This window comes from Mustela putorius, unplaced genomic scaffold (genome assembly GCF_011764305.1).
Source record: "Mustela putorius furo isolate JIRA1106 unplaced genomic scaffold, ASM1176430v1.1 tig00003932_pilon_pilon_pilon:0A:0A, whole genome shotgun sequence".
NCBI lineage: Eukaryota > Metazoa > Chordata > Mammalia > Carnivora > Mustelidae > Mustela > Mustela putorius.
Window position 1 is genome coordinate 557,165 of NW_025422077.1, and position 27,697 is coordinate 584,861.

At 36.9% G+C, this 27,697-nt stretch overlaps 1 protein-coding gene across 1 annotated transcript in view; it reads right to left on the bottom strand.

Moving 5' to 3' along the window:
- VEGFC (vascular endothelial growth factor C) overlaps window positions 1-27,697 on the bottom strand; it is a 98,611-nt gene that overhangs the window by 26,020 nt on the left and 44,894 nt on the right. Inside the window, exons 2-3 of the mRNA XM_045069391.1 lie at window positions 8,184-8,397; window positions 6,549-6,739 (exon numbers count right to left, since the gene is read on the bottom strand). Of these exons, the coding sequence (XP_044925326.1) occupies window positions 6,549-6,739; window positions 8,184-8,397 (405 nt within the window). The remainder of the gene's footprint in view (window positions 1-6,548; window positions 6,740-8,183; window positions 8,398-27,697) is intronic.

Below are 27,697 nucleotides of genomic sequence, written 5' to 3' on the forward strand. Positions count from 1 at the left end.
AAACACACATGAAAACCTTGCCTTCAGGAGCTTCATGACTCACTGTCCTTGATGTGCATGTCCATAAAGCCCTGCATTTCTCTTTCACACATTTAGACAACTTTTATTTACTTGACAAATGTTGACTGCCTTTCCCTGCTAACCTTTGTGCTGAGTGCAGGATCTGTTCATCACATTAACCCTTTATATGGCACAGTACGAACAGGTGCTTCACTCCATATGCTTAATTCAATTTAAATTAAAATAATCGCTTTTATCATTAAAAGTGGATTCTTCAGGTAGGAGAAGAGCATGATATTAAGAAATCAAAAGGAGAAATGGATGGGACTCTCAGTGACTGAATGTTGGCTTTCCCTTGGCATTGGCTTTTGTTCTTTCTCTCCTGATACGTGAACTCTCTAGGTAGTAACAAGGACACCAGGGCTTCGAACAGCATTTATCAATATGCTGCTTCCTCTTGTCTTTACAGCTGTGGATCCAATCGCCGTGGCAGAACTCTAGAATCACATGCCCAATCTTCTTCGGCTATCTCTACCCAAATATCACTCCGATTTTTCAAAACAAACGCATTCATGGCTCTATCCCTTTACCCTAAATCTGTTCTCTTTTCTTTATTCATGGAATTTAGTGCCTAATGCTTACTATGTGCCAGCAATTTTGCTGTGATCAAGGGTAATGATCAGTCTCCACTGTCATGGAGGTTGGAGCTTAGGGACTAAAGATGTTGGACAGATGAGGTAATGGTGCTGACATATGGGCATTAAAGGATGCTGCAGACCACACAGCAGGCTGTCTTAGAGGGTGACCTTCACATCTAGGCCTAAAGAACAGCAGAAATTCTCGATGAGGTGGGTATTGGAAGCTGTTTGAGGAGATGGTTCCAACACAGAGTATTGTAGTGACCCTATGGAAGGAGGTACTGACAACATTTAAGGAGTAGGTGAATTTAGGTCCTTGTGGAAAGTAGTATTTGGGAGAAAGCAGTGACAACTGGGACTTCAGATTTAGGCAGCAGCCAGATCATAGCGGGCCTCATAGACCACACTGTAAGGATTGACCTAAAGAAGGCCCCTTAATGAAGGAGAGTGTCGTTCTAAATATGTCACAGCTTAGAGCGTTTGCATAGATCACTCAGAACACATGCTAGCCTGGGCAGAGACTGACTTCTCATTTAGAAGACAAAAACTCACTCCTGTCATGTGGCCCATGACTAGGAGGGAGATAAGGAGATACAGGATGGTCACGAGGCTCGCCCACGTGACTAATGAATGTGGCCAACATCAGATGAGATCAGCAGGATGATGACCCTGGGTAGATTCTAGCCATGTTTGGAAGGGAGATTTACCTGGAATTATTGACTGGTCTTTTAGTGAAATGGAGAATAACTGCGATTAACCAAAAAGATGGTGGTGTCATGTACAAAGAGAATACTGGAAGAGGCAGAGGGTTATTTACTTGCTTGTCCATCTGTGTGGGTGCGGTGGGCTTGGGGGAACGGGTCATAGCTTCAGCATGGTGCACATGAAGCAGGACCCACCAGAGGGGAAGCCAAGTCCCAGGCTGGAGTATGGGAATCAGGAGAGATGTACAACACAAACCAACCACAAGAAGCCAGACCTCAAAAGTTGTATAGGTAAATTCTTATCTTTCCTATGAGCAGATGACCAGGAGGCAGCAGGCAAAATGAATGAGTTCAACATTCTAAATCTGCTATAAAAGGCATCCTAAATTCTAGGAAGCCTGGAGGAGCCCGAAAGGATGAAATTCAGTGAGAACTGATTCTGTATAATCAACATGGACTTCGTTTTCTCTTAGAAAAAATATCCTACTTGGGGATACCAGATAATTCCTTTTTACCTACACATACCTTAAATTTAGCACTAAAAGCTCTTCTTAGCCTGGAAGGCTTCTACTTTCTGAAGCATACAGCCTTCTGACTGACACCTCCAACTTGACAGAAGCTCGTGTGCTGTTGTGCATACACACCTATCCTAGAATAAATGCCTTCACTCTGGCACCCAGTAAGTCCACATGGGACCTCATCCAGGCACTGGAGGTAATAAATATGCAGTCGTCCCATAGAAACCAGTGGTGAACAGAAGACTACGTTCATTCATTTTGTTTACTAAGAATGGTTTTTCGGGGCACCTGGGCGGCTCAGTGGGTTGGGCCTCTGCCTTCGGCCCAGGTCATGATCCCAGAGTCCTGGGATTGAGCCCCGCATCGGGCTTTCTGCTCGGCGGGGAGCCTGCCTCCCCCTCCCTCTCTGCCTGCCTCTCTGCCTACTTCTGATCTCTGTCTGTCAAATAAATAAATTTAAAAAATAAATGGTTTTTCTGTTTTCTAAGTTTAGGTTTTTACCTAAGGCAGTCCTGGTGTCATTTGGCACATGTGTAAAATGTGTATTTACTAAGACAATAGTAAGAGGAATAGAATGGTGACTTCTCATATCAGCTGTGAATAGGAAAAAAAAAGAGGAGCATTTTCTCCTCCGTTTGTTCAAAAACAGACATTTAAAAAATACTGTTCTGAAATTTATAGCCCATACTTTGATTAGGCAATAGGATCAGTTTGTTTAAAAATTACACACATGAGTTAACCAACTATATTACTGTTGGCCTTTAAGGCAGTAGTTTTAAAATCTGTTTCGACAGATAAGGATACCGCCCTTCCTGGGAACTGTGGGATGAGCACTATGGATGTGTCCATATCTTCATTTCTTTTTCTCTGGTGAGATGGTCAGTTTTAATGTGCTTCCAAAAGGGGATGTGTGCCAATTCTGTGCCCGACACTCAGGGAACTGGTGAGCAACACAGATGTGTTCTTGGCTTTATGGAGGAGGTGGACATTCATCAAATAATAATGGCTATATTGTTATAAACTAGGATTCTAAGATGAAGGAAGCACTAGGAGAGAAAAGTATGGGAAACTATAAAGCCTTTAAAAGAAATACATGATACAGTCAAGGAGGTCAGAAAAGTCTCCCCCAAGGACTCCTTGAGCCATGTGACAGATTGGAAGGACTGGTACTTTAGCAAGGAGAAGACGGGCGGTGAGGGAGACTGATAAGTGTGAGCGAGGACGGCAGGCTAGAGGGGACACTGGTTCCCAGGCTAGAGGGGACACTGGTTCCCAGGGACTGAGGAAGTCGACAGCAGTCGGGAGCACTGTAAGTTAAGAAAAAGGGGCAGTTAGGTCCCATGGTGCTGTGGAGGAAGGCAGGCACTGAACGTTGTGATAGAGATTTAGGTCTTACTCAACAGCAGCGGGCAATCCCTGAAGGGTTTTATGCTGGAGACTGACACCACCAGATTTGTGTTTTAAAAATATCACATTTAGGGGTCATTAAGGGAGCGCATGGGGATGAGGAGAAATGGAAGTGGGCACACCGAGGGGCATGGTTTTTCTTTAGCTGGAAAGCATGAGAAGCCTTTTGGGCTATAGTGATGGTGGTTGACATGGGGAGTCAAGATACTTAGGGGACAAGACGGACATCTGATGTGGGGACAGGCTGGATGTGTGACAAGAGAAGGGAGTCGGCAGGGAAGACCCCTGTGTTTCTGACTAGCGATGAAGTCACACATCAGGAGGGGAAACCACAAGGCCAGGGTGTTGTCTGGGCTGAGTGCGGTGCTGGGAACGGGAAGCTCGTCTAGGCAGCTACTGCACAAAACATCTGAGCATCCGTATCTAAAGAAGATGTACTTTGAAATACGTAATTTCAGTATTAAAATAAGGAACACACCTTAACGCATGAGATGTTAAAGTTAAAATAAGGCATATTTTTTGAAGAAAATTCATTTTAAAACATTTTTTCTATCAACAAGCCATAATAGAAGAATCTGCAGAAGAAATTAGTAAAGAGCAATAAATAGCTTTACACATTATCAACTAGCAACTGATTTTCACCAAGAAAATAAACTAACTCCTACAGAACAAAATTCCAAAATCCTGCTAAAACACTTACTGCTCAGCTTTATACTTTCACAATATGAGCGCTTTGAAAATAAAGTTTTATCTAACAACCAAATCCAGTAAGGCATTTTTGAAATGATAAGTAATGAGCTTTTAGTAGATACATTTTATTTGGTGAAATAATTCTTCAAGATCTGTCTTTTGAGGCTATTCTATGTCATCCCATTTTTATTTTTGTTAAAGATTTTATATATTAGAGAGAGAGCATGACAAAGGGGAGGCTTAGAGGGAGAAGCAGACTCCTTGCCGAGCAGGGGGGCATGATGTGGATGGAACTCGATCCCAGGACTCCAGGGTCATGACCTGAGCCGAAGGCAGTCGCTTTACCCACTGAGCCACCCAGGCACCCCTGTTATCCCATTTTTAAAAGAGATATAGCCTTTCAGTCTTTGGAAAATGTAACTGGTATATCTAGGCCTTTGAACCTTAAATCGGTATCAACCAAATTGATACCGATTTAAGTCAAACCCCATAATAATGATTTATAGGATACATATCACATTGCTTAATCGAAATATTTAAAAACATGCTAGTAAAGGCATTCCGAAAATGTAATTTCCTCAAACACTCACTTTTATTTTCTCTAACTTTTAAAAAAAATGACATTTCAAGAAACTCAAAAGGCCAAAAATCCTTTTATGGAATTTGGCTTAAATATAAAAGCAGCAACATTTTTAATATTAACATATTTTAAAAAAATGAATGTTAGTTTTTTGGAGGCTATCCTACTGGAATAAATATTTATTTTGATTTTAAAAAAGGATTAAGTTCCAACATTTATTAAAGGATTTTTAAAATCACGTTTTACTTCAGCGTTAAGATAAACACATATTATCCAGTAAAACCCGTCAAATTTGTAGTATTTTATTCAGAAGAGCATACACTAAATCTACAGTTTCTTAGCTAACAAATTCCTAATTCCTGTTTGAATAAGATGGAGGGGTAAGGGCGGGGTGGGGGAGTTTCACTATGCTCAATTTCTACAATTATATATTATCCTATTAAAATATTAGAATTTTATCAAGTACATAAATGTTATCCCATGACCCACAAACATATATTCTACTGATTGTTTCTACATGCACAAATATATTTAGAATTATGCTGCGTCTCTTGCTAATGCTTGTCCGAAGGAATGCTGTGTCATTGTGCTGGCCTGTAGAAGTTAATCAGGACTAAAGAAACTCCTGGCTGTTCTTAACTCTGAGGATAACAGCATCACTCCTCAGTTTTGTTTTATTTTTTTAAATCTTTAAAGTTTAGGTACAGGTAAGTTGAAGAGAAAATTCAGTTTTATAGTTTATTTTTTGTTTCCTCTTGCAAGTCTTAGTATCTGAAATGGCTTATTCCATCATCAAACGTATGTACAATACAAAGAAATACAATCTATTTTTCCCAAAAAACCAGTGTGGATTGTATATTAAGACAGTGTCTCCAAACCCAGAGCACAAATGATCATCAGAGCAAAAATCTTAGACATTTTAACCAGATGAGAAAGCACAGTTGAAGAAACTCAGGTAATCTTAATTTTCATTTTCACTCAGTTGTATTAAAATAGGAGTAGATTTTATTAATGGGATCCAAACTTCCACTCAGCTCCAGTCTCTGTGAGAAGCTTTAATGATATGTATTCCAAGCATAGACACTATTTGACTAAAAATGTTAATTTTTGGTCATTCCACATTGTATCAAGCAAACCTCACCATCACATTTTTAAAATTATTTTGAAGGTCAAAGTATAGTTCTGAATGAAGCCAGATTGCCTGTGTTATTTCAACTCTCAAAAGTAATTGGAAAAGCCTTTCAGGCAAACACAGGTTTGACTTTAGGGAAGTTTGCATCAGCTCAGCCCATAGCCTGGGCTTCTCCTAACATCCCTGTGCAGAGGCCAGTGGCACACAGCGCTTTAAGCCACACTTGGTGGTTGTCCTGGTGGTTATCACAGCTCCTAATGTGCCTTCTGATAGCAGCTTCCTCGCCCACAGGTGACGTCAGTGCAGGGTAGCACAGCTGAGCCCAAAATCCGGACCCAGACCGAACCTTGAGATAAGTTTCTTGGTTATTATACTAAAAGCTTCACATCTAATGTGATGGGACTTTACGGGTAACTTGAAATATTTGAGATTCAGCGTCAGAATATTTTCTTGGCTTTCTAAGTGGACACAATGAATACACCCCAAGGCCTGGCTTACTTTAGTACAGTCCCCTGGCTGCACAAAACACAGATGTTTCCTCGCATGCTGTGAATTTGTGATTCGTGCCGTAGCTCTAGAATCAGAAGATTTAACTGTTTAAAAGTAATCGATGGCCAAATGACAACATTTAGATCTCACACACACACACACGCACGCACACGCACACATTCATACGTATGTTGATTTGTTTCCCTTGGCTGGGTCATCAGAGCTCATAAAGCAAGAGTAAGTTTCTCGGTGAGATTAAAGCCTCAACACCACAGAGTACTGAGAAGTTCCCTTCACTCCCCAAAGACGATATAAACCGCTCAGAAGGGCAGGGGGACCCGCGCCACGGTCAGGGACTGAGCGGGCGGCCCGTGGGGCCAGGGCACCTACCGTCTTGCTGAGGTGGCTTGTGCTGGTGTTCATACACTGTAGGCCCTCGCTGTTACAGCAGCCCCCACATCTGTAGACGGACACACATGGAGGTTTAAAGAAGGTGTTTGTGGCAGCTCCAAACTCCTTCCCCACATCTATACACACCTCACGGGGTACGCACTGAGTTTTTCTCCACTCATTATCAATACCTGTCGGGTCACAGGGAAGGCCGTAAGTTACACAGAAGCCAATGAGGGCGGCAAGCCCGCAGCGAGTTGGAAGTCAACGTTTGATCTCAGATATTCAGACTGAAGTATACTACATGAGGTTAAAAAAAGAAATAGTTGACAGGATTCTAAATTGCCCTGAGGATCGGAATGCAATATAATATTTATTTAATACTGAACAGAGAAGCAAAGGATATTTTCTTAAAAAACGAATTTCTGTAGTCCGGTAACAAGCTAAATTAGGATTATGCTTTCTTAAAACAACACCAATTTTTTCTGTAGCACTTAGGTTTGGTTTTCTTTGCTTCTGAAAATGAAAATTTAATAATACAGATGTTTGCAGGACCTGTGGAGAGACAGTCACGCTCATTTGCTATAGCATGTACTATTTTTGCAGTTTCAAGGCAAAGATAAACAACATGATTGAATTTTTCTTTCTAAACTGAGATGTAAATGAGGAAATTGCTCTGGGTTTGGGCTGAATTCAAAGATCGTTTTCAGGCAGGCTATCTGGCAGCTTTGGGTAACTCACTTGAAATGCAAGGGTGTTTTCCATCAACTGGGACATGTATCCTGAACCAAGTGTCTTCAGGAAAGTCAGATGCTCTCTCTTGGAATTCTGTTTCCAGTGACCTACAGGCTTAGCTCTAACACTGTGGACTCTTTAAATATTGCATTAGAGATGACGTACTTCTCAAATGTTCTGGCTTCTTTTCCCCAACTTCTTCCTCAAGTAAAACTTTTAGAAGAGAGGATATAAACTATGGGCTATTCAACCTTCAAGCCACTTTGCTTGCATGTCTTTTCAAAATAATTTGCAATCGCAAACCGTGATGGCGATGACTCTCCCAACTGAAGGAGTTTTTTTTTTTTTTAAAGTAGCCCACCAAGTTATGCTATTGCCCTTTTATGCAGCAAAATTTCTTGTGAGATCTTTCAGTAGCTTTCCAAAAGTCTAGCTCCCAAGCCAGTTACCTGTGAAACAAGGCAATAAGAAGTCTTGGAAAAGATGATTTGGGGGTGATTTAGAAATTAAGCCCTTCTGAATCCGAGTCAGAAAATGTATGTGCAATTATTTTGTAAGATACAGAATATTTAAATGGGGAAACTGACACACTGTGGAAAATACTTCTTCAGGTTTTTAACATTTTGCAATGGAATATCACCTTAATAAAAAAAAAAATGTGTTGGTAGGCGTGTACCTTTCTATTTTTATATTTCTAGAATTCCTCTTTACCACTCACAGTGAAATTATAAAATGCTGTATTTTGAAAATCTTCATTCCTATTCTTTTTTTTTCCTTTCAGCCCTAAGGCATTTAGTGTTACAAATGCTGAAATTTAAGAACAAAAACAAAACAACAGGCTGGCAGATTTCACTGGGCTGATATATAAAGCTTATCATATATTTTCTTTCCCATACTTACTTTTCAAGATCTCTGCATTATAATGTGCTGCAGCAAATTTTACAGTCTCTTCTGTTCTCGCATTGATGTTGGGCTGTTCTTTGTAACGCTGCCAGCCGCCCTTCCTTAATTGACACTTGTACATTTTCCAGTATTCTGGGTAGAGAACAGTCATGAGCTCGTCCACACTAGACACTGACCGCAACTGTTCCTCCAAATCTTTGCCTGCATACGCCTATCAAAGAAACATGCATGATCAGTTATCAGATTAAGAGATTTGAAAACAAATGTACTAAAAAACCCTCTAGGTTTAAAGTTATATATGCCAGATCCTTATTAAAAATGTTATTAATTTAAAAAATGTTATTAATTATCCTTGAATTACTTCATTTACTTGGTAAAATTATATTCATATTTTAATTTGAATCAGTACCATGATTAAAAATGAAGTACACACAACCAAATTTGTAAAGTATATATTTGATTTTTAAGAATTTTGTGAGACATAATTTTTTTTTAATTTTTTAAATTATTTTTATTAACATATAATGTATTATTTATCCCAGGGGTATAGGTCTACGAATCGTCAGGCTTACACACTTCATAGCACTCACCCTAGCACATACCTTCCGAAGTCCATCACCCAGCCACCCTCTCCCTATCCCCTTACCCCTGGCAACCCTCAGTTTGTTTTGTGAGATTAAGAGTCTCTTATGGTTTTGAGACATAATTTTAAAAATAATTTCCAAAGTAGCTTGTTGGATTTATAGTTCTACATAACTGGCAAGTTTTTAAGTCTGAGAATGTATTCAAGCCTGTATTATCCTCCAATACATATATACTGAAGTCCGCTCTAAGGCTTTGCTTCGCCTTTAGTTATCAGCATCAGTAAAATATAATGGAGCAGGATGCTTGAAATTAGGAAAGTCTGTTTTACAGAAGCGGCTTTAGAATGAATAATTCCACGAAGGATGGGATTTCAGCAACAGCACCCCAGGTTATATTCTGGCAGAACCTCCAAGTATTTCCAAAAAGCCTGATTGTCAAGATTAATTTTGCTGTGAAAAAGACATGAAACAGTTTGGAGAACATTAATTCTGCTCATAAATAACTGTCCACATTACTGTGTCCAATTAAGTAGACCATCCCATGTTATATTCAGGTAGTTACCATAGATACAAAAAAAAACTCAGTTTTTCTAAACTATTCTTTGAAATTAAGGGAAAATGGGACATTGTTTAACTTCATCTACAAAGTGAAATACAACATGAAATGTTTATTTTACACTGCCTTGCTTTTCCCAGATTTTAAGTCTAAATGTGGGAGGAAATGCTTCGGACACTGGTTCTTACAGTTTAGCGTGTGCAGGAATCAGCTAGAGAAGTGACCACCCCCACTGGGGGGTCTTGGATGGAGATCAATAGTCTACATTCTGGGGCGTCTGGGTGGCTCAGTGGGTTAAGCTCTGCCTTCGGCTCAGGTCACGATCCCAGGGTCCTGGGATGGAGTCCTGCATTGGGCTCTCTGCTCAGCAGGGAGCCTGCTTCCTCCTCTTTATCTGCCTGCCACTCTGCCTACTTGTGATCTCTGTCTATCAAATAAATTAAAAAAAAATAGCCTATATTCTAACAAGTCAGAGTTGGGCAATAAAATTGGATAATACAAGTGTTAATTTTAGGATTTCCCCTTCCTTTATTTATTGTGTCAGTGAAGTATACACTTAATCTCTTTAGGTCTGTGTTCTGAAAATAGGGATATTAATCCATAACCTTCTGGAATTCCTGATATGCCATCTGGCTCTACAAATATAATTCCCTTGAATAGATGGAGGGTGGGGATGGAGAAATCGCGATAAATGAAAGTGACAACATCTCACACAGTTGTCCCGTTGTTTATGAAATATTTGTCTCGGGAAAATATCATCAATGACACAGCATTCAAGAATCAAAAACGTCTTGGAATCTTAAGAGGATTGCAAGTGGAGAGAAAGGCTGCAAAAGTACATGGGTAAAATTTTTGGTCATCACTACCTAAAACGCAACGTCACAGATAGGGTTTCCGTCTGTCTCTGCTAGCCTGAATAGCCCTCGAACAGCAGGAACACCATGGGACTGTGCGACTGGTGGGTCCCTGGGAATCTTTTCCCCACGATTCGGTTGGAATTAAAGTCAAGTCGTGACCTCAGCTGATCACACGAAACTCACAGGAACAGGCAGGAGTGTTCGCTCCACCAGGAAGAGCTTCAGGACCACACCCACCAGTGTTACATGACAGAAGGAGAAGAACATGCCAAGCCATTCGGCACAGAGAGACAGGGGGAAGTGGGGCTTTCAGTGAAATATTATTCAAAATTTTAAGACAAATCAAAATTGTGCTTCACGTTTTGTACTTCGAAACTTAGAAAGGGAAAGTAACAATAATTGTATCTAGGACAGAAAATGCCATTACTTGTTAGATAAATAGAAAAATATAAGCATACAATTCACAACAGAAAAAACGCAATATAAAAAAGTGGAAAAAAAGTGCCAAAGCCAACCTACAACATAGGAATAGAAAATAAGGTTTTATTTATATTCTTTGGCTGAAAAAAAGGCTTTTTATGTAAACTATCTATATGGTAGAAAATACTGGAAACAATAAAGTAGGGAAACTATTTGGAATATACATGACAGATGGAAATGGACTAATATTCTTAAAATATCTCATGAACATGATAATGACAATAAACAGGTGCTTCAATAGAAAAATGGGCAAAGATCTTAAACTGAAGATTCATTGAGAATAAGTATGTTAGTATGTATTTGGCGATGGCAAAAGTGAAGGAAGCCCTAATTTCTTTCAATCCTGGTGGGAATATAAATTTGTAAAGCAATTTAAGGCAAATGTATTATTTCAAATTGGAGAGGGTTGATTTAAAAACAAGATCTGTTTTAGACAGCAAATTCACTTTGGAATTAAATTTTCCATCCAACAGAAGTGAGACTATCATTATGCCAGATATAAGTACAAACTCATCATGGGGCTATCTATCATACATGAACTTAAAAACAATCTGTACAGACAATTAAAAAACTGATTAAATAGTACAGAGTACAAACATAAATGTAATAATACAATAACTGAGATATGTAAAGAGGTTCATAAGTGCTTTATGAAGAAGTATACAATTTAGACACAGTACACAGATGTTTATATATGTAGTAAATATTTTTATAAAACCAAATTCACATATAGATTGTATGCATATATTTGCATATATAGACAAGAGTAAAACATATGCAGCTGCATATATATATATATAGATATACCTATCTATATATATATTCTCCAAATTGCAGAATTAAGGTAATTATTATGTCCTTCTTTATAAATTTTTATACTTTAAATTTTATTTTTTAAATTTTTTATTTTATTTTTTTAAGGATTTTATTTATTTATTTGACAGAGATCACAAGGAGGCAGAGAGGAAGACAAAGAGAGAGAGAGAGAGAGGAGGAAGCAGGCTCCCTGCTGAGCACAGAGCCCGATGCGGGACTTGATACCAGGATCCTGGGATCATGACCTGAGCTGAAGGCAGAGGCTTTAACCCACTGAGCCACCCAGGCGCCCTAAATTTTATTTTTTTTAAAGGTTTTATTTATTTGAAAGAGAAGGTATGAGTGGGGAAAGGGGCAGAGGGAGAGGGAGAAGCAGACTCCCCGCTGAGCAGGGAGCCCAACTCAGGCTCAATCTCAGGACCCTGAGATCATAACCTGAGCCAAAGGCGGACGCTTAACCCACTGAGCCACCCAGGCACCCCTGTATTTCAAATTTTAAATAGTGTACGTATATAAACAACAGAATGGCAGTTTCAAAGTAATTGTCTCTAAATGTACTGGCTCTTATTTCGGCTTTCATTTGCTTTTTTTCCCTTCTGTTTCTATAGAGCATGCTTTTGACATATTAATTTATAGCAAACACTGGCAAAAGCAGAAGCTGTCATAGACAAAATGGTATTAGAATAGCTTGATACTAAGTAGTTAATTTATTTATTCCCATTAGACTTTAATTATTATATCTGTAGAAGAAAAAGAATCCTTAATATCAAAAGACCAGATTTCCACCTTGGCAAAATGACTTATTTAACTAAGGAAAATTAGATTTTGTTTTTTCAAGTCTCCCTCTATAAAATGGAAATCACAGTATCTTTCTCATAGAATTTTTGTGATGATCCAAATAGACATTTAATACAGAAGTATGTTACACATCTTATAGGTAAGGGTGAATAACTTGTCATTATAACATCTTTAGACGGCAAACGCACAGTACAGATTGTTTTTTAGGTAAACCGAAATTTTTACTCGATTTTGAACTGTAACTCTCAGTATTGTACCAGTTCTGGCATCATATTTCTTTCAATGTGTCTTCTGCATTTTTGTTCTAAATGAGTAACAACCTGGGAATTCAGCATCATCAGCTAAGTGATATGGCCAATGTGTGACTCTGGAGAAGACCCCAATCTTAAAGATAAAACGGTGCCAGTTTACCACGGCACATTCACGTTCACATTCTACTTTTAAGGAATTAGAAGGGGTCCCAGTAAACCTAGAAGGAGTTCTGAACCAGGAACACCCTCAGATCTTTGAATTAGAAGTGTATCTGTGTGAAAGGTTCCTTCTCAAAGCTTTCTCTTTTTTCTTGGTACGATATCCTTAACGCCCAGTGTTCTATTAGTTTTAGGTGTACAACATACTGATTCAAAAATTCTCTATGCTTCTCAGCAGTCACCATGGTAAATGTAGTCACCACCTGTCACTGTACAACTTTATTCTAGTATTAATGTCTACAGGCCCCATGCTAAGGCTTCTATCTCCATGATTTACTTATTTCAAAACTAGAGGTCTGTAACTCTTAATCCCTATTTCTATTTCAACCATCTGCATGTGCACCTCACCCCTGGGAACTACCAGCTTGTTCTTGTATTTAAGAGTCTCTTTGTTCTGTTTTGGTTTTTTTAGATTCCACAGTTCCATGTAAGTGAAACTGTATGGTATTTACCTTTCTCTGACTTATGGTGTTCAGCATAATGCCCTCCAGGTCTAACCATGTTGTTGCAAATGACAAGATCTCACTCTTTTATGGTTCGGGAATATTTCATTGTGTGTAGTTATATGGATGTGTGTGTGTGTGTGTGTGTGTGTGTGTGCACGCACGCAACACATGGGTAACTTCCATATCTTGGCTATTATAAATAATGCTACAATAAACATAGGGGTGCACATATCTTCTCAAACTAGTGTTTTCATTTTCTTTGGGTAAAATAGTAAAATTACTGGACCATACAGTATTTCCATTTTTAATGATTTGAGGAATCTCCATACTGTTTGCCACAGTGGCTGCACCAGACTACACTCCCACCAACAGTGCACGACGGTTCCTTTTCTCCAAACCTCACCAACACTTGTTATTTGTCTTTTTGATACTAGCTATTCTGACTGGTATGGGGTGGTATCTCATTGTGGTTTTACTTTACATTTGATCATCATTTGATGATTAGTGATGCTGAATATCTTGTCATGTGTCTGATGGCCATTTGTACGTCTTTAGAAAAATGTCTCTTCAGATCCTCTGCCTATTTATTAATTGGATTGTCTGCTCTTTTCTGGTATTGTATAAGTTGTTTATATAATTGAATATTAATTCTTTATCAAATATATCATTTGCAAGTATCTTCTCCCACTCAGTAAGTTGCATTTTCATTTTGTTGATGACTTTCTTTGCTGCGCCATGGCTTTTTATTTTGTTGGAGTCCCAAGAGTTTACTTTTGCTTTTGTTTCTCTTGCTTGAGGAAACATGTCCATAAATATGTTGCTATGGCTGACATCTAAGAGATTACTGCTTACTTTGCTTTTTGCAGTTTTATGGTTTTATGTTTTACACCTAAGTCTCAAATCCATTTTGAGTCTATATTTGTGTCTGGTGTAAGAAAGTGGTCCAGCTTCATTCTTTGCATGTCCAGTTTTCCCAACACCATTTGTTGAAGAGATTTTTTTCACCATTGTATATTTTTGCCTCTTTTGTAATAGGTTAATTGACCATATAAGTGTGGGTTTATTTCTGGACTCTATTCTGTTCCATTGATCCATTATCTCCTTTTGTGCCAGCACCGTACTGTTTTGGTCACTACTGCTTTATAGTACATCTTGAAACCTGGGATTATGGTACCTCCAGGTTTGTTCTTGTTTCTCAAGAACATAAAATAGCTTAAGCTATTTTAGGTCTTCTGTGGTTCCATATAAATTTTAGGATTATTTGTTGTAGTTCTGTGAAAATTGCTATCAGTATTTTGATAGGGATTGAACCAAATCTGTAGAATGCTAGGTAGTATAGATATTTAACAATATTAATGCTTCTACCCCATGAGCATGGAGTGTCTTTCCATTTGTTTGTGTCATCTTCACTTTCTTTCGTCAGTGTCATAGTTTATGGAATACAGGTTTTCTCCTTAGTTAAGTTTATTCCTAGGTATTTTATTTCTTTTTGGTGCAATTGTAAATGGGATTGTTTTCTTAATTTCTCTTTCTGCTATTTTGTTATTAGTGTATAGAAATGCATCAGACTTCTGTATATTAATTTTATATCCTGTGGTTTTACTGAATTTTGTCATCAGTTCTAGTAGTTTTTTTTTTTTTTTTTTTTTTTTGTGGAGTCTTTAGAGTTTACTTTGGGGGGGGTTCTATATATAATATGTCATCTGCAAATTATGATATTTCTTCCTTAACAATTTGGATACCCTTGTTTCTTTCTCTTGTCTGATTGCACTGGTTAGGACTTCCATTACTATGTAGAATACAAGTGTTGAGAATGGACATCCTTGTCCTTGTCCTTGATCTTAGATAAGATCAAATTGAGAGCTCAGTTTTTCACCACTGAGTATGTTAGCTGTGGGTTTTACATATATAGCCTTTGTTATGTTGAGGTATGTTCCCTCTAAACCCATTTTGTTGAGAGTTTCTTTTCTTTCTTTCTTTCTTTTTTCTTTTTTTTTTTTTTTATCATGAATGGATGTTGTATTATGCCACATGCTTTTCCTGTATCTATTGAGGTGATCATGCAGTTTTAATCCTTCCTCTTGTTAATGTGGCATATCACATCAACAGATTTGTGAATATTGAAAGACTCTTGAATCCTTGGAATAAATCCCACCTGATTATGGTGAATCATCCTTTTATTGTGTTGTTGAATTTAGTTTGCTAATGTTTTGTTAGGGAATTTTACATCTGTGCTTGGCATCTAAGTCAGAGGTACTGATCTGTCATTTTCTTTTTTTCGTAGTATCTCTGTATTCAGGGTGCTACTGACCTTGTAGAACAAATCTGGAAGTTCTCCTTCCTTTTCTATTTTTTTGGAGTAGTTTGAGAATAGGTATTAATTCTTCAAAGTTTTGGTAGAATTTATTTGTGAAGCCATCTGGCCCCGGGCTTTTGTTTGTTGGAGTCTTTTGATTACTAATTTAATTTCATTACTAGTAATCTCTATGTTCAAATTTTCTACTTCTTATTCAATTCTAGAAGATGCATATTTCTAGTAATTTATCCATTTCTTCTGGGTTGTCCAATTTGTTGGCAAATATTTTTTCCATAATATCCTTATAATTCTTTGTATTTCTCTGGTATCTGTTTTTATTTCTCCTTCTTCATTTCTGATTTTATTTGAGTCCTTTCTCTTTTTCTCTTGATGAGTCTGGCTGTTTTCGATTTTCTTTATCCTTTCAAGATTCAGCTCTTAGTTTCATTAACTGTAGTATTGTTTTCTTTTGTCTTTTTCTTTCATTTATTTCCATTCTAATATTTAGTGCTTCCTTCCTTCTACTAGCTTTGAGCTTTGTGTGTTCTTTTTCTAGCTCCTTTAGGTGTAAGGTTAGGTTGTTTGAGAAGATTCTTACTTCTTGAGGTAGGAGTGCATCGCTATATCTAAATGCTTTCTTGAGTCTTCATGTTCATCAATCTTTTCCAGCACATTGAGGGCCTTTGCTTGAATGTTATATATTCTTCTTATTTTTCCAAAAGAATTTATTACATCTTACAATAGGAAGGATCTTAAAAATGGATATTCAACTGTAATAAAAACCTTCGAGTAATCTAAAAATGAATATAATTTTTACTCTATCCTTGGAGGGATCAATTACAAGGGCCCAGTGATGACTCTTATGTAATGTTCAGTCTGTGTGCATTTGCAAACAACCACCTATGTGACATTCCATGGAGGATTTTGGGTGCTATGGAAGTCAAGCTGAGTGTGCAACATCAAAGATGGGGAGCTACCATCAGGAACCAAACTGCTGATAATTCGTGTACCTGAAATACATTCCCTTTTTACCCTAACAGAAGAATGATGACTCCAGAAGTTACATGATGAGAAAGAGTTTTGGGGATTCACCTTCAATCTGTAATTCCCCTAATTATGAAGAATCATAGCATAAACTGAACACCTGAAGTGGCATTGACTATGGATCCTAATCACCTTTACATTTTACACACCTAGCCTGCAAAACCTAGGTTTCCTCCTCCTTCTCTTTGTTGATTAGCGGTTGTTTAGACACCTGCTAGGGACAAATCAAGAAGCCACGTAGGTTGTCCTTCCTCCCCCAAACTGTGACAACCCAGAGAGTCAATGATAAGTAGCAAGTAAGTCACTTAGGATTCAAGTTAGTAATAGCCAATGAATGGAAAATTGGTTTTTAGAAAACCCTCCAAATCCAATGTCAATAATCTCTTCAAACAACAATCTTAAATTAATTGCTATGTTGTATCTAGACTTGACACTCATTTGATAATATTATGAAGCTGAAAATTCATGAGGAAATGCATATACTTTAATTATGGGAAATTTTCTTTCACTTAGAAGCATAAATTGTTACCAGAGAATAATAATCAGAATTGAAAGAGTGGGCAAGAGTCCATCGAAGACAGGTTTGATCACACTACTGTATTTTCATGAAATGGCCGAAAATGTCATAGGCAAATCTGTTTGGTTGTCCCATATATCTATATTTTGAGGGAGAGGAGGTAAAAACTTATTGTTCAAACTGGAAAATAAGGGGTGTTTGCATTTTTTTCATAAACTGTGTATATTTTATCTTTAAAAGTCTGGCTCAAATTATACTTTATATTTGAAAAGTGTATATTTTCATGGACAATTTCACAAGACAAAGCAAAAAAATTATTTGGTCAAATTATCAGTTTAATAAAACAAGAAATTTACTAAAAAGTTGAAAAGAAAATATTTTTCATATTATTCCCATCACATACATCATTCCTTTGTCCTAAGAAACCAAATTATCTGTAAAGATCAATTTAAGGAAATTATCAAGATCAATAACTCTGTATTACCACTGGGTTTTCTTTCTTTCTTCTTTGAAAATAGGGTCAGATCCAATCATTAGAATAAGTAGTTGCTGAAATTATTGTTTCCCTAATACAGCAGAGGAAATGCTTATTCAGTCCTTCTTCCTTAACAGGGGCAGTTGTATGACAGGTGAACTGTGGGGTGTTCTGTTTCCTTCCGACAACTACCCACACTAGGCAAATTTGTAAATTTTACAGTATATTTTGATTAATGAAAAACACCTTTTAAAAACCAAAATCTGGAAAAGGTGGCAGAATGTAGAGAGCTTTGGATTTGAAAAATCATCCAATACATAGCTGTAAAATTCATTTAAAAAATCACCCTTTAGTAGAGTCATAAATAAATATGTAAGATGAAACGTTATCCTTCTAAGGAATAGGAACTTGTAAACGTTTTATATAAGCTTAGCAAGTCATTCTACCTAATGTTTCAGAGAGGGTTTCAGAGTCAGGTATTTCCCCCCACAGATTAACCATCACCCATGTCTATACCAACCTGATATGCCACAGATAAGTATACCCTGAAAGCAGACGTTTACATTTCAGTTTAACACTGGAAGTTTTTTATTGGAAGTTTTAAGTTTCAATTTTTTTCTTAATCCCCTGAAATATTTTATTGTAAATTTTGAAAATAAGGCCATAATAAAGAATGGTATCTTTTTATGTCTATTATTAATAGCATGGATCACTCTTTTTTTTTTCCAAAAAAAGAAAAGTCACTTGTTTAGTTTATCACATATATGAATTAAATTAAAAAATCAAATATTTAAAAAAATCAAATATTTATCTCATTATTTAAGTAGACTCGTAGAAGATATTTTAAATATTCACTTTCAATTGTTATTGTGGAAACAACTTTCTAATTTAATGCCAAAGTAGATAATATATTTGCATAATACACACAATGGACAAGATAGCTCTATATACACTGACTACCCAACACTGAAAACCATTCGCTTCTTATTTTTGAACGGAATGGGTCTTCCATATAGAATGACAAACTGATCTCAGAACTATTAATTCCAACCTTTGTCCATGTACAATGGCAAAAAAAGCACCAGACAGATGAAGCTAGAAATCAGGAATGTTTTTACTGACAACAAGAGACCAAGGGACTAAAACCATTCACTCAAGAATGACTGACCAGCAAGGAACTAAAACACATTACTCTAATATTCCAATATTTACATATTGTAGAGCAATGGCTTTAAACCAGGGATGATTGTCCCCTTGGGTCATTTGGCAACATCCACAGACATTTTGACTTTTCAGAACTATGGGGTGATGCTACTGACCCTAGTTAAGTGAAGGCCAAGAACCCTGGCAACCATTCTAAAATGCACAAGACAGCTTCCTAAAGGGAAAAAAAAAATTATCCAGCCCAACACTCACTGGTGCTGTTTATTGGGAAACTGCAGCTGAGTTAGAGTGGGCTTTGCCATATATTAGCCTCTTAAAAATGTGTCAGAAGGTTAAAATTTGCATGCATTTTACTTTTTAAAATCCCCAGTCAGAATGACTAAATGAATGAATGTATGGTTTTAAAATATCCCCTGCAGGTGGACTTAGTAACGTCCTCAAAGATACTTTTTTATCTTCCAGGGTAACATCTTTTCTTTTTACACAGGCATTTCTCAAAGCCCTGTTTCCTAAGAAGAGAATGGAGTAGTTTAGACGCAGTCTTCCTAGGTGAGTAAATTCAAAACGTTTCATAATTATTTTCCTTTGATTGCTTTCATGTTTTCTTTTGAAGATTAATTTCAAAATCAATTTATACGTTTTTTTCGATGATGCTCTTTTAGGAGGTTATTTTGAAATTACAGAATGTAGTGGGTTATTATAAGATTTCTTTTCAGTAAAAGTTTTTCTTTGATATTTTAAAGGCTAATTTATATTACTGCTGCTTAATTCTGGAAGTAATATTAATAATACTTTTAAAAGTCCTTAAAAATATTCACACAAGAAAGTTTATATAATATAATATATATTATATATATAATATAATATACATAATATTATACATATAATATAGGACACAGTTTCATAAATTGTACAAATTGAACACACCCCTGTAATTGTACCCAGATCAATGATACAGAGTATCAGCCACATTCCAGAAACTTTGTTTTTCTCCTCAGTGATTATTGTCTACCAAATATTGCCACTTTGTTATATTTCTGCATTTCTGTTTTCTGCCAACATAGTTTTCAGTCTTTTTCCAATTTTACATAAATGGTATCCAAGAACATACAGTATTTTCTGTTGGGTCCTTTTCTCATGCTTTCGTTTGTGTCACTCGTGTCTGTCATCTGAAGCAGCTGGTTTTCCTGCTCTCTTGCTTCTCATTGTATGACTTACTGTAATTTATTAATCTAATCTATGCTCAGCGTGTCTTCTGATAGACATAATATGAATGCAGGGGTGGTCTCTAGAAATAGACTAGAAATAGGTTTGGTGGTTCATGAGGTATGCAAATATGGAGAGCTTATAGATAGGGCCAAACGTTTTCTAAAGTAATTGTGCCAATTTATACTCCTGAGGGCTGTGGACAAGAATCCCTAGCTCATTATCTTTGCCAACAACTAGCAGTTTTTGGTTTTCCATTTTAGCCATTCTGATGGGGTTGTGAGAACACTCGTGTGGTTTTAATGTGTAGTACGCCTCGATGACTGATGATACTGAGCACTCTCATGTTATGTGGACATTGGGTTATCCTCTTCTAAAAACTGCCACTTAAAAGCTATTTATTCATCCCTGTTGGCTGTCTTGTCATTGATTGGTAAGAGTTTTTAATGGACTCTGGAAATAAGCCGTTTATCAAATATGTGGATTTTAAGTATCTTCTTCCGGTATGAAACTCATATTCTCTCTCAGTGGTATTTGCTAAGAGAAATTAAAGAAAATCCACATAAATGAAGAGACTTGTCATGTTCACAGACTGGAACATTCAGTGTTATTAAGTTGATAATCCTCCACATGGCCCAATAATTCCACTGCTAGTGATACGTCCACACAAAGATTTGTATGTCAGTGTTGACAGTCACATTATCCATAATAGCCCAAAACTGGAAAAGATTTTACAAACCTAACAACTGGCTAAACATGAGTAAAATGTGTTATATTACATAATGGAACACTACTCAGCAATTAAAAGGAATAAACTACTGATAGATGAATGAACCTCAAAAATAAACATGCTAAGTGAAAAGAGCCAGACACAAAAGACTATGCATGATATAATCCCATTTATAAAGAATTTCTGGAAATTGCAAAACTATAGAAAGGAAACACAGATTGGTGACTGCTTGAGGGTGGGAGCCAGGGATTGAGCACAAGGATGCTTTTTGGGGTAGTAAAGATACTATAAAGCTGGACTGTGACGGTTGTTGTTTATCTATAAATCATTATCTATTTACAGTGAGCAAATTTCATGGTATATGAATTATACTTTAATAAAGCTCTTAAGAATGGAGATTCTTCTCAATACCCCACTTGTGATGAGCACTGGATGTTATCTGGAAGTGTTTAATCACTACAACTGAAACCAATATTACACTGTGCATTAACTAACTGAAATTTAAAGAAGAACTTTAAAAAATGAAATTCTTCTCCAAAATGAGGGAATAAGCCACAAAAAAGACCTACAACCCAGGAAATTAGCAATCTCATACTGGAAAGATATGAAAAGATGTACCTAGGACTTGAAACTTAACTAGTGGCAGAGGCCTCCAGGAGAGAAAAAAGAAAAAAATATGTAATTTCTAAATTAACTGCTATGTTTTGTTACCAATTTTCAGTGGCCTCTTTTACTTATTTTGGAAGGACTGTAGAACATTCGTGGCAGGGCCAAGCAAACAGAAATAAATAATTATTAGTTCTAAAAACCCCCCAAAACTTGTACAAGAAGAAAAGTTACTCAACGATAAATAGTACAGTGCATGATAAAATAAACAAGGTACATCTACCCTCACATTCAGATAGACTGTAGTTCCTTTATGAAGATGAGTGGATAAGAAGTGTGTGTATGAGATGCAGAGGATGAGTCGATCAAAGGACGGATACGGATCAGATCCTTATCTTCTATAATAACAAGACAATAAATAAAATCTAAATGCAAAATATCAAGAGAGAGCACTGAAATATGGAGGTAACTACCAATAACAACCATCAAAAGACCTGAAAGAGGTTGTATCTGGAGAACAGGACTTAGGGATATGAAAGGCTGTGGCAGAGGATACTTTTTTCATTAGCAGAGCTGTGATACCATTTTACTGTTAACTCTTCCCATGTATCATTTAATAAAAAGTTAAACTTGCCATCATTCAAGAATTTGGTTGAAAGGCACAACCCAATCTCTTAGCATATGAATCCCACAACAGTTACGGAGAAATCCTCCATCATACCCATCCAACTTCTCGCCCAACTTCTATCCCCGATGTTCCCCAACATGAATCTGTACCGAATGGTTCTCCTTGTGCCCAGGTGTAACTGGCCTCATTATGCAGTCGCTCTGTGTCTCCTCAAATTATTTCCTTCCTCTTTTCATCCATGAACATGATACCTATAGTTCAAGACCAGGTTTACCTGTTAATTTCACCCTGAATTTTTCTGTAGCCATTTAAACAAACTTCCATGAACATGTTGGCTCTTGATTATTCACTCTTTCAATGTGCGGCAACTGTAGTCCTTGTACTTGCTGAATTCTCTTTGTGTATGAAAAACTATTCTGTTTGTAGATTGGTAAATAGACGGGAGGGCTGTGGAGTGCTAAAATGTAGAATACTTGGTTATATTAACAAAGTGAGAGAGGGACGTGTCTGTGTGAATACAGAGTTTCTGGCAGGAGTGACAAAAGGTGAAGGCAGAATACTATGGGAGGACCAGATCTAGCTGCTAAGAAAGTACAGAGTGAGCACACAGCCATGGAGAACCTGGCCTGGGAGCTCCCAGAGCTGACACTGAAATTCCAGAGCATGAACCAGTGAAATGGCAAAAGGACAGTTCGGAGAAGCTGGGGTCATGGAATTTAATTTAAGGTAAGGGAGTGTTTCTGAAAGGAGGGAATGGCTTAAAATGAAACTTAAATTCTTCTGCATACCTTGTAAGATGACAACCCAAGCCATCAAAAGGCCCAGAGCATGGGCAGTGATCCCTAGCCGAGTGCAGGGCAGAAAACGGGCAGAAAAATAAAAAGCGGATGATTCACTGATGGATGAATTACCCAAGAGAATGGGAATTCTTCTAACCGGTTCTTACTACTTTGTTAAGAGAATACACTGCAGTTTGGAAGCTTGAGGAACCCTGACTAGGTTCTTAGGGAAGCCAGAAAATATCATTCACAAAATGTGTGACTCGCCAGTTTTCAAGAATAGATTTCAATAACCACCTCATGTTTTCATAGAATTTATGAAAGTGGAAGGAAAAGGTATGCATAAATAGCTTCCAAATTGCTCAGATAGCCAGGAAGTGAAGCACGGACAGAATAAACACAAAACATATATATTTAAAAAAAAAAAAGTCTCAGAGACTTAAAGGTGTAAACCTCACAAAAATTTCTAGAAGAAAATCTTTGTGCTCTTGAGGGAAGCAAAGTGTTTTTTAAATTTAATACCAATAACAGGATACCTAAAATAAAGTAAAATAAAATACAAATTGTATATTTGAAGAAAACTGGAATGTATACTTCTGGAAAGACACAGAAGGCGCACACTGAGAAAAGATACTACCAAAGCACGAATCTGATAAGCACTTGTTTCCAAAATAGAAAGGAACTCTAAAAACTAAATGATGAAAGATACAAAAATGCCCAAAAGATCTATCAGATATTTCACCAAAGAAGAGAAAACAGTTGGCAAATAAGCACATGAAGCAATGTTCAGCATTATTGATTATTAGGGAAATGCTCACTATGGGCTTAATGAGATGCTACTTCACATCAGTTAGAATGGATAAAATTCAAAATATAATACTACATGCTAATAAGGGATAATATTATTATAATAATTATAATATGGGCGCCTGGGTAGCTCAGTGGGTTAAGCATCTGCCTTTGGCTCAGGTCATGATTCCAGGGTCAGGGATCAAGTCCCACATTGGGCTCCCTGCTTAGCGGGGAGTCTGCTTCTCCCTCTACTCTTCCCCTGTGCTCCTGATCTCGTGGTTTTAGCCATTCTAACTGGTGTAAGGTGATATCTCATTGTGGTTTTGATTTGAATTTCCATGATGATTAGTGATGTTGAGCATCATTTCATGTGTCTGTTGGCCATTTGTATGTCTTCTTTGGAAAAATACCTATTCAAGTTCTCTGCCCATTTTAAAAATTGGATTATATATTTCTTTGGCACTGAGCTGCAGAAATTCTTAATATATTTTGGATATTAACCCTTTAGTAGATATATCATTTGCAAATATCTTCTCTTATACAGTTGGTTACCTTGTTTTTTTACTGATAGTTTCTTTAGCTGCGTAAAAGGTTTTTATTTTGGTATAGTCCTAATAATTTAATTTTGCTTTTGTTTCCCTTGCCAGAGAATACATAGCTACAAAAATATTTCTATGACAATGTCAAAGAAATTACTCTCTGTTTCCTTCTGGGCGTTTTTTGATTTCAGGTTTCAAATTCAGGCCTCTAGCCTACTTCGGATTTCTTTTCATGTGTGGTATAAGAAAGAGGCCCAGTTCGTTCTTTTGCATGCCGCTGTCTAGTTCACCAAAATCATTTGCTTAAGAGTCTGTTTTTTCCCATTGCGTATTATTGTCTCCTTTGTTGTAGACTGACCATGTAGGTGTTGGCTTATTTCTGAGCTCTCTATGCTATTCCACTAATCTATTTTTTGTGCTGGTCCCATACTGTTTTGATTACTTCAGCTGTGTATTGTATCTTGAAATCGTTCTTTCTCAAGAGTGCTTTGGCTATTTGGGGTCTTTTGTGGTTCCATACCAATTTTAGGATTATTTGTTCTAGTTCTCTGAAAAAAGTATTGTCCGTATTTTGATAGGGACTGCATTAAATCTGTCCACTGTTTTGGGTAATATGAACATTTTAACAATATTGATTTTTCTAACCCATAAAGTTAGCATAGAGTATCTTTCCATTTGTTTGTGTCGTCTTTAATATTTTTCATTGATTTTTGTTTTTTCCTGGATGTTTTATAGTTTTCAGAGTGCAGATCTTTTACCTCCTTGGTTAAGTTTATCCCTTGGTATTTTGTTTTTTGGTGCAGTTGGAAATGAAATTGTTTTCTTAATTTCTTTTTCTGCTACTTCGTTATTATTGTAAAGACATGTGACATATTTCTGTATATTTTGTATCTGGTGACTTTATTGAATTCATTAATCAGTTCTAGTAGATTTTTGGTGAAGTCTTTCAGATATTCTATATATAGTATCATGTCACCCACGAATGGTGAGTTTTACTTCTTCCTTGCCAACAGGAATGCCTTTTATTTCTTTTTTGTCTGATTGCACTGGCTAGGACTTCCAGTAATATGCTAAATAAAAGTGGTGAGAGTGGACATCTTTGTCTTATCCTGATTTAGAGGAAAAGCTCCCAGGTTTTCACATTTGAGAATGATATTAGCTGTGGGTTTTTCATATATGTGCTTTATTATGTTAAAGTATGTTCTCTCTAAACCTACTTTGTTAAGAATTTTTAACATGAATGGGTGTTGTACTTTGTCAAATGCTTTTTCTGCATCTTTTGAGATGATCGCTTTGTTTTTATCCTTTCCCTGGTTAGTGCGATGCAGCACACTGACTGATTTGCAAACATTAATATACCCTTGCATCCCTGGAATAAATTCCACTTGATCACGGTTCCAATATTTTCCTTTTAATGTAAATGACTAGCAAGGCAACTATTTCTGATTTTGCTAAAGATGTGATCTCCTGCTGTTGAAGGAGTCACTCCCTGGTTGGAAAGAAAGTATTTCTAGTGGATTTCTCTGTAATGTAGTTTTGTTTATTCTCAATCTGCTGGCAATCTTTTTTTCTTGCAGCATACAGTTCTCTCTTCCCTTGGAGCTCCTTTCTACATGACTTTCTGACTGTAAATACATTAAAAAACACCTTTTTAGGGATGTCTACATAGCTTAGTTGGTTAAGTGTCTGCCTTTGGCTCAGGTCATGATCCCAGGGTCCTGGGATTGAGTACCGTATTAGGCTCCTTGCTCAGCGGGGAGCCTGCTTCTCTCTGCCTCTGCTGCTCTCCTCCTTGTGTTCTCTCTCTCTCTCTCTCTCTCTCTGGCAAATAAATATATAAAATCTTTAAAAAAATCTTTTAAATCCTCACATTCTATTAACATTTCCCCAAATAGTCTTTCAGGTACAAATGAAAACTTGTCTTCTTTATCTTCAGGTATTTTTCAGACATTATTCTCTTTTTTCCAGCACTTTTACCTATATTTTTAGGATCGAATGCAAGATTATGAAGTACTTTACCATGGTAAAATTAGTGATTATGTGTTTTTATTTTCATAATTTTAAATTTGACAATATAGAATAACTTATTATTCAGAATAGCACAAATCTGTCCACCTTGTGGATCTAGAAAGACAAAATTCTGACTTAGAGGTCTTTGGCCCAGTTCTAATACTTACACATTATAAAGCAGGAGTGAAAAGGGAAAGAAACAAAATACTAGGAGCTATACACCACCACTGCTTTTTCTTTTTTCAGCACTGGATGTTTTGGACAGAGGCTCTTAGAGGATGTCTTCCCAGAGATGAAATTCTTATCTTTGCCTGTTTGTTTGTGTAGGAAGAATTCGATGGAGTAAGAGATTGTAAAAAATCATATTCAAGAGCTTGCAAATGCCCGTTTCTGAATGGTGACACTTTGAACAGAACGATGCAAAATTTAATCTTGGAGGACCTAACATTGACCTTCAAGTGCAAGGAAACACTTGACCAAATAGCATCACAAAGCTTCAGAGGGGTGCCTCCCATTTGGATCATTTTCTTTTCTTTTCTTTTTTTAAGATTTTATTTATTATTTGACAGAGAGAGAGAGAGCGAGAGAGCACGAGCACAAGTAGGCAGAGCAGCAGGCAAAGGGAGAAGGAGAAGCAGATTCCCCGCTAGGAGCCTGATGTGGGGCTCGATCCCAGGACCCTAGGATTTCATTCATAAGTGGGATCTAAAAAACAAATCAAGGAACAAATAAAAAGCAGAACTAAACTTACAAATACAGAAACCAAACTGATGGTTGGCAGAGGGGAAGGGAGCTACGGAGTTGGGCAAAATGAATGAAGGGGAGAGGGAAAACAGGCTTCCGTTCTAAGACGAGTAAGTCATGGGAATTAGAGGCGCAGAATAAGGAATATAGTCTATGATGTTGTAAAAACAATGTGTTAGGACAGAAGGTGGTTACACTTGAGGTGAACACAGCATAATGTATAAACTTGTCCGATTACTATGCCGTACATCTGAAACTAATGTAACATTGTGCTACCCATACTCAAATAAAAAATAAGAGATGATATGTGTACAGAATTCAGTTTAATTCTTGGTATACATAATGAACATCACATAGTGTGAAACTATTTTCTCTGAGGCTCCAAGAAAGTGTGCATGTTAAAGTTAAATTTAATAACCTGTAAGGAATGAAAGACTCCATCTTGGATCTATTCATTCATTTCAATGAGAACATCTCTTGTAGTGATTTTTAAAATGTTTCTTCTTTTATGGACTTGTTAAGTAACTCCCAATTGTTTCGACATTTTTCATATTTCTATAAAGGGTGCTGTTCACCAAATTAAAAACAATTCTTGGCTAAACATGTACAGATAGAGGAAAACTACAAAGTAAATATTTATCAATGAGCTACACAGGGAACATAATTAATTTAGTTCTATTTTTTAAAATATTTTATTTATTTATTTGACAGAGATTACAAGTTGGCAGAGAGGCAGGCAGAGACTGAGAGGAGGAAGCAGGCTCCCTGCTGAGCAGAGAGTCCAATGTGGGGCTCAATTCCAGGACCCTGGGATCATGACCTGAGCCGAAAGCAGAGGCTTTAACTCACAGAGCCACCCAGGCGCCCCTAATTTTATTTTTAAGGATGCATTTAAAAATGTGATCTTTCTAGTTCAACAAATGATAACTGTTTTTTTAAAAACCACTCTTAAACAAAATATCTTATGTATCAGT